Consider the following 17143-nt stretch of genomic DNA (forward strand, 5'->3'; position numbering starts at 1 on the left):
GTCCAGACAGAAGATACGTTGCACTGGGGCCCTGCCCTGTGAAATATGCTTGAGGAAGGGCAATCGCTGCTCATATGATGCCTCATACGCCCGGGGCCGTGCCCCGTCCGTTGTGGGCGATGACCAAGCATCTGGGACGCGCCGCCCGGTCCTCGCCGTGAAAAGCTCCACAAAGTCTGTTAACCCGGCGCCGGAACCAGTCTCTGAGCCACTATCATTGCGAGCGTCGCCTGAACCCACACAAACAGATCAACAGGGACATTATGTGGGTCCTGCTTCAGGTGTCTCTTTTCTGCTCCGAGTGCAGAGGAGGGTCTACCAAACCTTGAAGTTCCCACCGTCCTCGTCCATATTCACCTTCGGGGATGCTCCCTTGCCCGACTTCGATGTATCATTCTTCGTACTTCCTCCCAAGGATGTTACACGGAAACTTCTGGTCAGGTATTTTGACTTCGCGGTGCCAACTCACCGATTCCTGCATCGTCCCACAGTCGAGGCATGGTTCGAGGATTTGTACACATCCAATGGATGCATGAGCAGCAGAGATGAGGCTCCGGCAAGGACTGCCCTCCTTTTCATGGTTTTTGCCCAAGCCAGCCTTTACATGACCGAGCCTGCTACTGATGCAAATCACGAGAAAATGGCCGACGTCAGCTCCCGTTATTTCCTCGCAGCAGAGCATCAGCTGCAAAAGGAACGGGGCAAGGTCCGCCTTGCCAGTGTTCAAGCTCGTCTAGCGCAGTGTTTCTGGTTGCTATCACAGTCACGCATCAATAACTGCTGGACGCTGTTCGGGACGACAGCTCATCTCGCACTAGCCATCGGGCTGAACAGGGGCAAGAAGACAGAGGTTCAGGGTCGTACAGGAAAAGTCGAGACCGAGTGTCGTCGAAGAACCTTCTGGTGCGCCTACACACTGGACAAGTACCTTGCGGCAGCACTTGGTAGGCCCCGCACATTCCACGAGGAGGATATCGATCAGGAGCTACCGTCTTGCATTGATGATTCAGATCTCGAGCAGGTCGGCGTTGAGCCTAAAGCTCCTCTTGGTCAACCATTGATGCTTGGCGCCGTGGCACACATCCGGCTATCACGTATCAATGATGGTATCCTCAAGGACCTATATCCCATCTGGCCACTGTCGACGTCCGTACGGCTGAAGGTGACTGCTCAATATTCAACAAGACTCAGGAATTGGTACCAAGAAATGGCGGAGTTCTTAGACTCCGGCAGAATCAACACGTCTTTGCTTCTGCCTATCTACCAACGGCAACGCCATGTTCTGAACCTAGCATACTGGCACGCCACGATCTTGACACATAGGCCATTCCTTCTCAACAAGTTCGGAGTCACGCGAACAAGTGCAAACACGACGCAGGTCGAGGACCGTGTCAAGGAATGCCTTCAAGCTGCGCTGAACATATGCGACCTAGTCGACGAGCTCATCAGTGCGAAGATGATGTTCAAAGCATTCTGGGTGAGTCAATCTTCATCGCTGCATCTATCGCGTGAGGACTCTTTCTGAATTTGAGAAAAGTTTACTTCATACTATGCGTTCTGCGCGGCCGTCGTGCTATATGTTTTCTCCATTCAGCAAAAAGCAAGCAACCCTGAGGACCGGCATCTATCTGTAGCAACCAGGTGCCAAGAGCAAATGTCAATGATCGCGGAGGAGCATTCGCTAGCGAGACGGTACTGTCTAGTACTGGACGAGCTACGCAAAGAAGCCATACGACACTCGGAACAGCCTCCAGACGATCAAACCATGGTTGCTGCGGATGACACTCATTCGCAACAACTTGAGAAACAGGACCCAGAGGAGGCTGTCCTGGCTGAGACTGCCGGATTTGGCCAGCATCCGCTCACATCAGACGTCAATGACATCAATGGCTTCGATGCAAGTCCAGGCAGCTCTCTTTATGACATGTCAGGTTGGGGTACTTTCGACTCCATGGTGAGTAAACAAATGCCCATGTGAAATACTTTAAGGGCGATGCTAATCCAGCCAAGGTCACATCTGGATTCGGAAATCTCGAGGATTGGCTGGGTGACGGTTCTTTCCAGTTCTCCGACTCAACGCAAAGAGTACTGGAATCGAGTTATTATTAATGTCCTTGTCATTCTCTAATTATTCGATTCCGTCTACAAGATTCAGCTAGATTGACTCACCATCATTCAAATTACATCATCTCTCGACAACGCAAAAGCTGTCAAATATCCAACAGGGACCATCACTTTGCAGAAAAGTAGCAGCAGAGGTCCATCGTCGCATTTTCCCGGATTTTGGCCGGCGAAGTTCGGTGTGGGGCGCGAGAGCATCCGTCCCCATCTCTGGTTTTTGAGTCATGGAAACTCCACATATAGTCTACACCTGCACTCAGACAAGCACATACGGCCATAGATATAGGAAAATACGGGATCCCGTCCGCTCTCCCATAGTCAAGCCTATGATCGCTGGATTAGTAGTTGGGTCGGTGACGACCAGCGAATACCCGGTGCTGTATGTTTTTGCTTGTGGACTTCTTGTTGCTGCCGTATTGGCCTCCCAGGGCGCCCACCGTTTCCGTTTCCCTACCATATAATGCAATACCTGCCCAGCCCGCCCATCCAGGTCTGGCTGTGCCCGCCTGGCCAGATCGAGGCCTCCGCTGCTATGCGAACGCCCCCTCCTCTACGGCGGCCTTATTTTATGGTCCTATGCTGCCCTTGTGTTACCACGGCCCTCGCGCCCTGGGCTGCCCGCGGCTAAAGTATTGGTTGGCTAGCTTCTCCTATCAGCCGAAGAGGCATAGCAGTCCTAATAATCGCGGTCTTGCGACTGACGGCCAACTAGCTCAGGTTCGTCTTCTTTTCTTTTCTTTCTTTCTGCTTGTCAGACTGTGGTTTCCTATATATTGTAAATGAACTTATTTGCTGTGCTGTAGACCATGGTCTCACATTACCCTCTAAAAGCATCCATTGTACCAGCGTTTTCAAATGAAGTCTCCTGTACTGAAGAGGAAATAGTATTGCTGCAGGCCCATTGGAAGTGCGAGATGCTGACCTCTACTAGTGACAAAGCTGTCGCCTTAACAAAGCTCGGATACTGCGGCTGCGTGCTCGCTTGTGATACACCTGCGCGCAGCTGGGGTACTGAGATACTCTTGCGATCGATGCCCCTGTTGTTAAAGTTTCGCAACTTAATCTCTCTTCTTATATTTAAATTATGTGATGAGCATGATAGAGCAGTTGCTACTGATGCGAACGTACTATGTAGAGGTTAAGGTGCCAGATAATAGATCGCACGGCGAGATCTCAAGGAAGCCAGGGAAAGTTCAATCCAATTTATTCTATCTATATAGGCTTACACCTATTCCCAAATGCTCGCTTGAGCTTTCGCAAAATCCCAGAGGCCCAGCCTCATTTACTGATATTGTCTGGCTTAGTAGTAAACTTTAAAAGATTTAGAAACTTTAATCCATATAGTTTACATCAGTACCAGACTCTCCTTTACTTGTTGTCCCTCGGCCCTCGAACATGGTGAGTAGTGACGTGGTTGCCATTGGCGTCCTTGAACTCAACAGTGACATGCTCCTTCTGATGTCCATCTCTGCCATGGAACGCGGAGCTGACCGGGTTAGCTGCTGAGTTCCCAATAATAATAAATTAAGAAGCAATCGAGCCTGGCAAGTACTTACGCAACCTCGGCCTTCTCCACCCTACGCTTTTCAAGCTTCTGGGCATCGTGATGTTTTTTGATCAGGCTCTCCGCTTCTGGGCGGCGTCCATCCTTGGAGTGATGCATTGTTATGGTGCAGCATAAAAGCTATAGTAATAACTTATTATTGCGTAAAGGAAGGAAAATTAAAAGTTTATAAGCTATAAGTAAAGTTATAGCATTTATATAACAAGCCGTTATAATTAATATTATAATAAAACTTAATTTTTAAATTATAATTATTTTTAATTATAAGTTTAAATAAATAATTTAGCTTTAATATTATATAATTAACTTAATATAAATATATTATTAGCAAGTTATATATATAATATAAGAGTATAAAGCTTATATATTAAGATATTACTAGTTTATATATAAAATAATCTTATATTAATAATTCCTTATATATAAACCATTATATTAAAATTTTAGCTAATGAGAAAATAATGAAATAAGTGTTTTATCTTCCTTTTTATATTACTTTCCCTTTTTTCCTTTAATGTGTTTTATCCCTACCTTTTGTCACAGCCCTGGCTTCCTGAGAGCGGTTCGCCGCGAACCGCCGCCTAACCCAAAAGGGTTGGGGCCTAATTACGTGAGCTGCTAGCTTAAATAAAACTCTGCAATTTATCCTAAACTTATTTTATAGCTCTTTAAGCTATGTTTTATTAATAAAGCTTATGCTTATTATAAATAAAGCTTATATATAATAAATAAAACTATTTATTGCTTATTTAATATTTACTTACCTAAATATGCTAACTTGCTATTATAATATTATATAGCTCTTATTCTTAAACGTTAATTATTATATTTAATTACCCGCAGCCACCCTTAAGCATTAACTTCTTAAAGGAGTTGGCTTACTATATTATAAAATATACCCTTAATTAAATAATATACTTATATAATCTTAATTAATATATATTTATATTTAAGGAAGAGATATCTTTTTTTTAAGTTAAGATCTTAAATTATAATATTATAATTATTTCTTTATGCTTTAATATAATTAAGCAAGATGGGGTAATAAATTATTAAAAGGATTAATATAAAGTAGCTTAAAAGGAAATTATTTGCCTTAAGGTTAAGAAACTATAATTTTTAAATACTATTACCCTTGCTATATAAACTCCTATCATTAAACCCGCTCCTTTTAATCTATATATTAATTAAACTATAAATGCAGCATTAAAAGCGACTTTGCTTACTCTTATTATAAATATTAATTCTGTTATTTTTAGTAAGAAATTACTTAACTTAAAGGAATTTAATAAATTTTATTATAATTTTTATTGCTTTATGCAATAAATTTACATTAAATTAATTATTAATACTAATTATTTTATTATTATTATTGCCTACCTAACTTATATAGCTAAATGCCTTATAAGAAAGGCATATAAGTTAATTTTGCTTAAAACTTTATATAATATTCCTTAGTTTATAAATTATTTAAATTTGTTTAAATATTTAAAAGAAGCCTTTAGGGACTTAAATTATATTTAAAACTTTTGAAATAAACTATATTAGCTAAAATAATAAGAATAAAACTTTAATACTTACTTTGCTAAGTTTTAATGCCTTACCTTAAAAGGAAAAATGCTTAATATTATTTTAACTTTATTATTATTTTAAGAAATTTCTTAAAAACTTTAAGATATGCTATTATATAACCTTATTAGCTTAAATAAGTTTAAAAAGTATACCTATTATTTATAATTCTTAAATAATTAATATTGCTAATATTTATAATAAATCTTTTATTATAAGCCGCTCTTTACCTTAATATTAACCTCCTAAAAAACTTATACTATTGCTATTAAACCTATTATTACCCCTGCCTTAAAAATATTTATATAATTAACCCTAATTAAAAACCCTATAAACTTAAGTTTTTAGCGCTATAATAATAGCTGCAAGGAATGCCATAAATATTACTATTATAGCTTCTTTAATTACTTTATAACTTATTGCCCCTAGTTAAATACTTGCTAATCCTGCTTATATAGCTTCCACCTTATATTATTAATATAATCTTTATTAATTTATTTACCTATTTACTTAGCTCCTTATTTCCTTATTTAAGGGCAAAGCTATTTTCTTACTTAAAGCTTAATAAATAGCGTAAGCTTAAGCTAAGTTACCCTTAAGCTCCTAAAGAATGTTATCTTTAGATTTTTATTATTATTATTATAAAATTAATTATTAAAGATAAATAAAATTAGCGATTAAATATACTTATCCTACTTATATATTTAATTATAAATAAAAAAGAAATATTAATTTATACCTTAATTAACTTCAAAGCTAAAGGGAAGGCTTTTATTAATAAAGAATAGGCTTAAACTTAAGGAATTCCCCTGTTTTCTTTAAAAAAAATTATTTAATTTAAAAATAATTAATAAATAAAGCTTTAAAAATGCTATTTCTTATTATATTCTTATCCCTTGCTAAATTAATAACCATTGCTAAAAAAAATAATAATATTTATTATTTAGCTAGCTTATTACCTTATTATACTAAGAATGCCATAATTAAAATAATATAACTTAATAATTTATTTTACTTCTTATATAATTATATTTAATAATAAGTATTGCTAAAAATACTATAACTTACTTAAAAAATTATTAAAAATAAAGGCTTTGCAAAATATACTTAAAATTACTTAATCCTACCAACCTTTTTCTTACCTTAAGATCTTAAAGAAATATAAATTATATTAAGTATCTTTAAAAGCTGCTATTACTTATACTTAAAAACTTAAATATTATTTATTTACCGCTATATTAAATTAAATTAATAAGATATTAAATGCTTAGCTTACCCACCTTATTAAAAAGGAATTAAAAACCTTACTTAAAGAACTAAGAAAGTTTATTAATATCTTCTTATTTAAGGAAGCTAAGAGGTTGCCTTTATACTGCTTATATAACTATTATATTTAACTTATAAATAAAAAGGCACTATCCTTTAGCCCCTTATATGCTATATTCTAAGATAAGCTAAAAGTTTTAAGGGAATAGCTTAATGAAAACTTATATAAAGAGTTTATCCGCTTAAGCGCCTTTTACATTGCCTTACTTATTTTATTTATATCTAAGCCTAAAGGAGGGCTTTACTTTTATATAAATTATTACATCTTAAATAATATTACTATTAAAAACCAATACCCATTACCCTTAATAAAAAAATCTTTAAATAACTTAAAGAGAATAAAGTATTTCTTAAAGGTTAATATTATTACTGCTTTTAATAACTTAAGGATTTATAAGAAAGAAAAATACTTAACTGCTTTTTATATTTTCTTTAATTTATTTAAAATGCTAATTATGCTATTTAAGCTTATTAAAGCCTTTGCAATCTTTTAAAGGTTTATTAATAATACCTTAAGATTATATTTAAATATCTTTTGCATTGCTTACTTAAATAATATTTTAATTTATAGCTATACTTAATTTAAGCATAATGAGCACTTTTGCTTAGTTTTAATTACTTTAAAAAAAGCTAAACTATATGCTAAATTAAAGAAATGTAAGTTTTTTATTAAAGAAATTACATTCCTTAGCTTAATTATAAAAGTAAATAGGATTTAAATAAACTTACGGAAAGTTAAAATTATAGTTAATTAAAAAACCCCTATTTATTTAATTAATATATAAGCCTTTATAAGGTTTAGTAACTTTTATTAATATTTTATTTATAACTTCTTAAAGATAATATTATTATTAATTTACTTAATAAAGAAAGGAGTATAATTTAACTTTAATTCCTTTTATAAAGTAGCTTTTAATGCTTTAAAGATAGCCTTTATAAAGGCCCTTATATTAACTTATTTTAATTAAAAAAAAGATATTATTTTAAAAATTAATATATTTAATTTTATTTTTACTAAAGTATTATCTTAATATAAGAATAATAAAATCTTATAACTTATAGCATTTTTCTTTAAAAAATACTTAGCAATTAAATATAATTATAAATTTATAATAAAGAACTATTAATTATTATTTATTGCTTTAAAGAATAATGTTTTAAATTAAAAGGTGCTTTATCCCTTATTAAAGTTATTATAAATTATAAAAACCTAAAGTACTTTATAATAATAAAGTTACTTAATCGCCGTTAAGCTTACTAAATTAAATTCCTATCTTAATTTAACTTTTAAATTACCTACTATCTAGGTAAATAAAGCGCTAAGCTAAATGTATTAACTAAAAGGTTAAAGAATCTTCCTTAAGAAGAGAATAAAAGATTATAGTATTAAAGTTAAATAATATTAAAGAAAGAAAATCTAAATCCTATATTATTGCTTAATTAATTCATTATAAACTAAGCTATAGCTTCCCTATTAATAAAAAAAAATATTTATTTTCTAACTACTACCCATCGCTATATTAACCCTACTAGCCTGCTTTAAAATAAAGAGATGTTTATGTTATTTAAAAAAGGCTATTCCAAAGACTTAATCCCTTGCTTTGCCTTAAAAGCCTTAAAAAAGGGCTCCTTGCATTACCTATCGCTAACCCTAGCTAAGTATAAAAACTAAGATGGTTACCTATATTATAAAAACCATTTATATATTCCTAATTTATCTAAATTAAAAGCTAAACTCTTAAACTTTTATTATACTTTCCTTATTACTAGCTACCTTAAGTTTATAAAAACTTATAAGATTTTAAATTAAGAATATTATTAGCTATAAATATTATGCTTTATATAGTAATAAATTATAAATTATTATTAATGCCGCTAAGCAAAGCTAAATAAAAAGGGCTATTAAGGCTTGCTTAAATCATTACCCATTCTTAAATATGCTTAAAAAACATCTTAATAAACTTTATTATATACTTACTTATTAGTTAAGGCTATAATACTATTATAATTATTATTAATTACCTTATAAAGATAAGGTACTTTATTTTTTATAAGGGAACTTATAACTTTAAAAAGGCTGCTTATTTATTTATTAAGCATACTTAAAAATTACATAACTTACTTATAATAATTATATTTAATTAAGAACCTTAATTTATATTTAAATTTTAAAAATATCTTACTTATTACTTAAAGATCTTTGCTATATTATTTATTATATATTATCTTAAGATTAATAAATAAATTAAATAAATAAATGCTATTTTAAAATAATACTTATACTTATATATAGCTTACCTTTAAAATAATTAATTTAATTAATTACTACTAGTTAAGTTTGCATTAAATAACACTATTTTTAAAACCATTATTATTACCTTATTCTTTAAGAATTATAAGTTTTATTCTTAGCTAAGATTTAAACTTATCTTACTTATTAAAAGACTTGCTGCTTATAATGCTAAGAAGTTTGCAATTTAAATATAAGAAATTACTAAATATATAAAGAGCGAAATACTTATTACTTAAGCCTGTTATAAAGAATAAGCTAATTAAAAACGCTGCCCTATCTATTAATATTAAGTTAATTAAAAAGTTTAGCTTAATACCCATAATATTAAGACCTTATGCCTTATTAAAAAGTTAAATTAAAAGAATTATAATTTATTTTAAATTAAAAAAGTTATAAGCCCTTAGGCTTATTGCCTAACCCTGCTTAAATTAATAAAGATTTACCTTATTTTCCATATTAACTTATTATAACTTATTATTAATAATTCGCTATTTACTTAAAGAAATAAACCTTTATTATTTATTAAAGTAAATAAATTATTAAAATAGGAAGTTAAAAAGGTTTTAAATTCCTATTAAGATTGCTATAATTAAGGCCGTTTATGCTTAAAGTATATAGTTAAATAAACTAAATATAATAAACTTAAAGAAATACTTACTTTACATTTAAAGAATACTTAAAAAGTTATGCGTAACTTTTATAAGAAATACTTATATAAGTTTAGCCCTTAAACTAACCTTTTAAGAATTTAATTTTAAGGAGAGGGGTATTATTATAGCCCTGGCTTCCTAAGAGCGGTTTGCTGCAAACCGCCGCTTAACCTAAGAGGGTTGGGGCTTAATTATATAAGCTGCTAGCTTAAATAAAACTTCGCAACCTATCCTAAACCTATTTTATAGCTCTTTAAGCTATGTCTTATTAACAAAGCCTATGCTTACTATGGATAGAGCCTATATGTAGTAAATAGAACTGTTTGTTGCCTGTCCGACGTTTACCTGCCTAAATACGCCGACCCACTATCGTGACACCTTTAGGCCGTTATTTTTTTACTTACCTTATAATTATTTAATATAGTTTAACGTAGTTTATCATTAAGTGGCGGATATTACTAAGTAGCGAATTTTTTCAACTTTACCTAACTTTTATTAACCATAATATTATATTAAAGTAAATAAATTAATAAAAAGTTGGCATTAATTAGTGTTAATTGCATTTAATTCTTTATTTTTAATTAATTTTGTTAATTTAAAGGGGCTGAAGGTAATGCAGTATAATTAGAAATTATTAAGGTTTTAATGAGATAAGCTATTTTTAGTGCTAATTGCATTTTTAATTTTTGCATTAATCCTATATTAATTTACTTACTTAAACATTTAATGCATAAAACATTAATAATAAAAATATATATCCTTTATTTAAAGAAAATAAAATATTCTTAGTTATTTAAGCTATTTAATACTTTAAAAAAATTATATTAAATCTTTATTTATAGCTTAAGCTATTAAGATTTTTAATATTCTTAAAATAACTTTATGCCATAAAATAAACCAATAACATAATTTTAAAAAATTACGCATTAAATAATATAAACTTAATTTAATTAAAAAGCAAATGCTTATTTAATATATTATTAATTAAAATGCTTAAAGATTCCCTTTATAACTTTTTAATATAAAAGATATAGCTAATCTTTTGCTAGCATTGCATAATGCTAAACCTATTAATAAGTATTAAGCTTAATGCTTTATAAATGCATAACTAAGCCTTAAAACTAAGTTTAATTATCCTTATAATTATTAAAAAGCTTTTTATAAAGATTTAAAGATTATTAAGAATTAATTTAAGCTTTTTTATAATATAATGATTAAATATTAAATTATTAATAATAATCTTTATAACTTTAATAAAATTAACTTTATAATAAGCATAATTACCCTATTAATAATTATTATATGCATTAATAAATATAAAAAGGTTAAATTAATTTAACTTAGTAATTAAGAATAAATAATTATTATTAAATGCATTAATATAAGTAAGTTATAAATCTTATTATTTATAATTATTTAAGGCACTTATTACCTTGCTAACTAAGTAATAAAATTACGTTTTTTAAATAATTAAGTTATTAAGCTTATTTTTAATAAATAAATAAATAAATAAAAATAAAACTAATTTAAAATAAATTTAGCATTTTAATAAGTATATTAAGCTAAAGAAAAATGTTAATTATTAAATATTAATTATAAATAGCTATAAAAGCTATATATTAATTAAGTTTAATTAATATTATAAGGATAATAAAATTATTATTATTAATATACCGTTATATTTATCTTATTTATTTTAAGTATTAAATATTATATTATATTTATTTTTAAAGCATATATATAGTAATAAGATTAACCTTTTTATTTAAGCCTTTATTAATTATATTATTAAATTTAAGTTCTTTTTTATATTTAAGGTAGCTTATAATAAGACGTTTATAATAAAAAATATTAAGTTTATATTTAAAGGAGCTGGAATTTCTCTTTAAGACCTTAATTTTATAATTTTTAAGCTTAATATTAACTTATAAACTTTAATATAATCCCTTTTTATTTTTTTTAAAAATAAAAGTTTTAAATATTATTAAATGTTTAATAAATTATTTAGCAATTAAGTTTTATTAAAAGCAAGATTTTTATTTATTAAAAAAGCTTTTTTATATTAATTATAAAGGCTATTAATTAATTAATAAAAAGTATATAAGTAATAATATACTTATTTATTATAATAAGCAAGTAAATTTATATGCTTTAAGATATTAATATAGCACTTATTAAATATTAAAGGGCTAAAAGAACTTAAATATAGCTTAAAGGAGCACTTATAATTAAGGATTCTTAAGCTTTTATTTAAAAGAAATAAAAGGTAAAGCGGTTAGCTAATAAAATAAGTAATGGGATAAAAGAGTTAATTTATAGCAAATTAATTAAAAGACGCTATAATAATTATAGCAAAATTAAGCATAATGCAAGAACTTATAAGAAAGATAAAAAAGGGTTTAATTAATTAAATTTTAATTATATTATAGCAAATCTAGCTTAATTAATATTAATTAATATAAATATAGCTATTTTATTAATTTATAGTAGATTATATTTTTAATAATGTAATTAGCATTAATTAATGCTAAATGTATATTTCTTATTAAAAGTTAATTAATTTAAATTAGCATTATACTTATATTAATATTTTTAAATTAATAAAATTAATTAAAAATTATTACGGTTTAAGCTTTGCCCATTATAATTAATTAATAGGCTTTAGCCTTATAGGAATAGGCTTTAGCGTAAATATAAATAAAGAGTAAACCTTCTCCTTTGCACTTTAAATATAAACTTTATTTAAATACCTTACGGCAAATAACCTAAGGCTAGCTTATAATATATATTTAAAATCCTCTTGCATTATAAACCTATAATGTAATTATATAAAACTTAATATAGCAAAACTTAAAAAGAATAATGGCAACCCATTAAGCCTTTCCTTATTTAAAGGAATTCTTATCTTAAGAATACTTAGCAACTTAGCTAATAAAGATAAGGGCTAAGTTTGCAATAAATAAGGAGGCGATTAACGCTAAAGGGGCTTAATTCTTTTATATATTTAATTAGCTGGAAACTTTTTATAATTACTTTTTACCCTATATTAATTTTATAAAAATATTTAAAAGGTAATTAAAAAGCTTTTTAAAAAAGATTTGCCTTACGCTTAGAAACCCTTTTAAGCAAAGGCATGCTAAACTTAGCTTAATCACGCTATAATAACGCTATAAAAAGAGGATAATAAAATTTCTTACTTAATTTAATTAATTAACTTATATAGCAAAGATTTAAAGTTAGCTAAATAAATATAAAATATTATTAATAGCTAATAGCTTAATCTTTATAATAAAAGCTTAACTTAATTATAAAAAGTAGCTAAATATATTTAAGGCCTTTTACTTTACCTTATAGCAATATAAGGGCATTTTTAGCATTATAGCAAAAGAAAACAATACTTAACCTTAAAATAATAAAGCAATAAATATTAATATCGCAGCAATCTTAATAAGCAAAATTAAGTATTTTATATATAGCTAACTTAGCTATTATAAGCATAATTATTTTAATTACTGTGAAAAAATAAGAGTGCAGCTTTTATTAATTAAGGTTAGCAAGGGAAAGGAGTTTATTTAAAAGAGTATAAAATTTTTTTTATAAAATAAGATTTAAAAGTAATGCTAACTTAGCGTTAACTTAAACTTAAAGCAAATTAATTATATGCTAGCTAATTTAGCCTTATAAAAATACTTAAAATTTAGAAAATTTCCGTTAATAAAGCAAATTACTTGCAATTAAGCGTTAATTAATTGCAAATTATATAATAAATTTATAATTTTAAGGTTTTAAGTAAGGAAGCTTATATAAAAGGCTTATATTAAAGAATTATAAAAATGCCATTAGCTTAGCCGCTAGCTTATATTTAAATAATTATTTTTTATTAACTTATTTTAATTAATATATTAAATTATAAAGATTAAGGCATGCTAATTATAAATAATAAGTTAAGCTTTTAATGTAATTAAAAGTTGCTAAGGTATAATTAAATAGCTAGGTAAAGAGCAATATTTAATTTATAACTAAACTATAATATTCTTTATTTTTTATTATATAGCTATTTTTTAAAGCCCGCTATAAAGACTTAAAAAAGAAGAATATATTATAGTTTAAGCTTTGCCTATTATAATTAATTAATAGGCTTTAGCCTTATAAGAATAGGCTTTAACGCGAATATAAACAGAGAGTAAACCTTCTCCTTTATACTTTAAATATAAACCCCATTTAAACACCTTATGACAAACAACCTAAGGCTAGCCCATAATAAAAATAAGGAATTAAATGCAGTTAATATTAATTAGTGCTAACTTTTTATTAATTTATTTACTTTAACGTAGTGTTATAATTAATAAAAGTTAGGTAAAGTTAGAAAACTCCACTACTTAGTAATATCCGCTATTTAATGGTAAACTACGTTAATTAATTAAATTAATATATTATTATTATATTATTATCTTTATAATATTATAATAACCCCTTATTAATTTAATTTCATTAATATTATTATATTAATTTTAATTGATTATCACTTTATTAATAGTTACCGGCGGGCTGGGCGGGGCGGGGCCCAGGATCAGGCGCCGAGAGGCCGATCCTCGAAGGGTCGCAGTCCTAGGCTGCAAAACTGACACGTCCCCGGGCCAGGTGTAATGCCACTACAAATTGATATTGACAACACCCAATGGCGCATACCTCAACACCACGCCTTCTACCCACCAATTGAGAACACACTGGCCTGATTGCAGAGTAGATCAAGCTTCAACGAAACTCGCACTTGCTCGATCATGTGGTCAACGCTAAGAAGTGTCCTGGCCAGGGCCACTAGGTCCAGCCCGCCCCGCCACGCACGTGGCATTGCTTTCGCGCCTGACGCAAACGCGCAAGCCATTAACGAGGAAAACCTGAGTCGGTACTGTGCTGGCGGTTACCATCCCGTACGTCTTGGTGATACTTTCAAAGCCGGCCAGTATAGGATCCTGCGGAAACTCGGCTATGGGCTCTACTCTACCGTATAGCTTGCTTATAATAAGGAGTAAGTTTATTACAAGAGCTAGTGCAACCCCCTTTGGCGCAGCGTATTATAATAAAATGCTGGATTAATGTTGTTCTTTTAACTACCTAATTTCACTTACTCCTAGGACAAATCAACACGTTGCCCTCAAAATACTTACCGCTGACGCGTGTGATGGCGAGAACGATACATTTGAGCTTGACATATTAAGGCATATCCAAACCAAGTCACAAGGTGCGGGAAGTGTGGTTGGTTCAAATAAGGTCTTGGGACTCCTAGATGAGTTCAGTCATACGGGCCCCAACGGCCAGCATACGTGCTTAGTGTTCAAGCCCATGGGACCGGATATGTCCCATTTCAGGAGTTTGTTCCACTTTCCACGGATACCCATACCAGTCGCCAAAAAAGTTTCAAAAGATCTCCTGATGTCAATTGCCTTTCTGCATGATCATTGCAATATCATACACACCGGTATGTTTTCAAAAAGACTAAAATCAACTGCACAAGTCCATCTGATATGACATATATTAGATATCAAGCCACAGAATATCCTTGTTGAGACCCCTGAGATCGATGACATGTTTGAAAACGCGCCTTCGGATGTTCTTCTCCAGGACTGCCGCCCACTTAACCCATCCCTAGATTACTATATGGAGTCTGAGCCGGTTATGTCCGCTCATGAGGATCTGGCAAGCACTAATGAACTTTCTGTCAGGCTTGGAGACTTCGGTGTTGGTAAGTGGGAATCCTTTGATACGCAACATACCTCATTTTCAGGACATTTGCTCACCTTGGAACATTAGCGAGCTGGTTTAATCGCCACCTTACTGAGTGGATCCAGCCTGAAAAGCTACGAGCCCCTGAGGTCATCTTGGGAGCCCCGTGGGCTCACAAGGTTGATATCTGGAACCTAGGCCTTGTTGTACGTATATTTTTATATTGTGAACCTCGCCATTAATCTATCTGATTTGTAACTAAATTTATGCAAAATACAACTAGCTCTGGGAGCTAGTTCAAGGTTAATTATGTTTTGATGGCCAGGCAACAGCGGCCGACGACTATTCGGCAGAGGCTCACCTGGCCCAAATGGTATCCATCTTTGGACCGCTCCCTAAATCGCTACTTGAACAGTCTGAGCGCGGCTACGAATATTTTGATGAAAATGGTTTGTTTCCCGACCTCTTGCTCTCCCTCCCTCCTCGCCTAATGATGGTTTTATTTACAGGGCTTATGCGCGGAGAAATTCGGTTTGGTTCAAGATCATTGCGGGAAATTGGCGGCCTGACCGGGGCGCTGAGTGGGCAGGACGAGGAATACTTCGTGGCGTTCATCCAAAGCATGCTGGCTTTGGAGCCAGACGATCGTCCAGAAGCCCGGGAGCTTCTGAGCGCTCCCTGGCTCGTTGACCATCACTCCATGCCATAAGAAATTTGTGTGGTTAGAAAGCCTTGATTTGGCTTCGGAAAAGACCTTCGCACGAGACTGTTGCCGCATGCAAGACTATTGGTGACATGTCAATAGACGAGGCGCATGGGAGTGTCGCAGGTTCAGCACTTGACACAACAGGGTCGAGAATTAATAAGGAACATTTAGAGAATAGGATTTAGGCCAACAAGGGTCAGGGATGAATGCGCAAAACGACCATAGTCAACGGAGACCTGATCTCAGGCCTATCCCGATGCAACCCTCCCCCTAGGCATGCATAATAGAGTGTGTTCATCAATACGGTTGCAATTGCGACCGTGCGGCGGCCAGGATTGGCGACCATCTTTGCCAAAGACTCAAACGGCCACGAATCAGTGCGCATCATTCCGTTTCATATTGTCAGATTCTACACCTCCTTTATGGTGGAATCCTTGTATGTGTGGTCAATTCTGATGGTTAACGTGATGATATCTTAATTCTTCTTTTTCTAAAGCTAGCTAGTGGCGGGGGCTGGTTTTTTAACCCATGGATATTAATGCCTAAGGCATTTATTATTATATTACTCATGCATATATAGTAAATTTATGGTTTCATAATGAATTTGCCATCTTTACAATGAATTTATAGTGAATTCACTAGTTTATGGTAAATTCACGGTAACTTCATTATATAACTATCCAGCCATGATATATTCACTATTGGTTGGATTTAACACACCCCCTTAGGCAAGCAAGCATTAAGAGTTTAAACCTTTCACCCATCTTCCACTGCTAACTACCGTTAAATAAATATATCTTTTATTAATATTCCTTTATATAAATTATTCTTAATATCCTATATATTAAGTTATTAAAGAAATCCTTTCCATTTCCTAATTAACAGCGTCTTTATTAATTTATCTATGGTTATTTATGCTAATGATATATATTCCATTATAATTTCCCCATTTTGCATTTCTTATTATAGCTAATAATTATAAATATTTATATATTATAATTTAATTTTAAGCATAATAATCTTAAAGTTTACTAGCTTAATAATTTAAATGTTATTACACTTAATTTTAATTATTTTATTATTTAATTTAATAAATAGCTTAATAAGAAGCCGGCTAATAAATAGTATTTCTTTTGCTATTTACGCTAAGGCTAATAGTTTAACTTTCATGGTAAATATTATAATTATAT

General features: G+C 30.8%; 3 protein-coding genes across 3 annotated transcripts; 2 read left to right on the forward strand and 1 right to left on the reverse strand.

Annotated features, from left to right (window-relative positions):
* Positions 1-640: 640 nt before the first annotated feature.
* Positions 641-2109, forward strand: INS49_010080 (uncharacterized protein; the record flags this gene model as incomplete). The annotated part of the gene is made up of 4 exons (XM_043170806.1): positions 641-706; positions 764-1477; positions 1748-1954; positions 2011-2109. The coding sequence occupies 4 exons, from the start codon at positions 641-643 to the stop codon at positions 2107-2109; spliced, it is 1086 nt and encodes a 361-aa protein (XP_043025371.1).
* A 1380-nt stretch (positions 2110-3489) lies between these two features.
* Positions 3490-3784, reverse strand: INS49_010081 (uncharacterized protein; the record flags this gene model as incomplete). Its single annotated transcript, XM_043170807.1, has 2 exons — positions 3490-3607; positions 3678-3784. 2 exons carry the CDS (start codon positions 3782-3784, stop codon positions 3490-3492), a joined length of 225 nt encoding a protein of 74 aa, XP_043025372.1.
* An 11172-nt stretch (positions 3785-14956) lies between these two features.
* Positions 14957-15956, forward strand: INS49_010082 (uncharacterized protein; the record flags this gene model as incomplete). The annotated part of the gene is made up of 5 exons (XM_043170808.1): positions 14957-15002; positions 15063-15266; positions 15335-15453; positions 15573-15696; positions 15757-15956. 5 exons carry the CDS (start codon positions 14957-14959, stop codon positions 15954-15956), a joined length of 693 nt encoding a protein of 230 aa, XP_043025373.1.
* Between the last annotated feature and the right edge of the window lie 1187 nt (positions 15957-17143).

The sequence above is a fragment of the Diaporthe citri genome, assembly GCF_014595645.1.
Source record: "Diaporthe citri strain NFHF-8-4 chromosome Unknown scaffold_4, whole genome shotgun sequence".
In the NCBI taxonomy this organism is placed as follows: domain Eukaryota; kingdom Fungi; phylum Ascomycota; class Sordariomycetes; order Diaporthales; family Diaporthaceae; genus Diaporthe; species Diaporthe citri.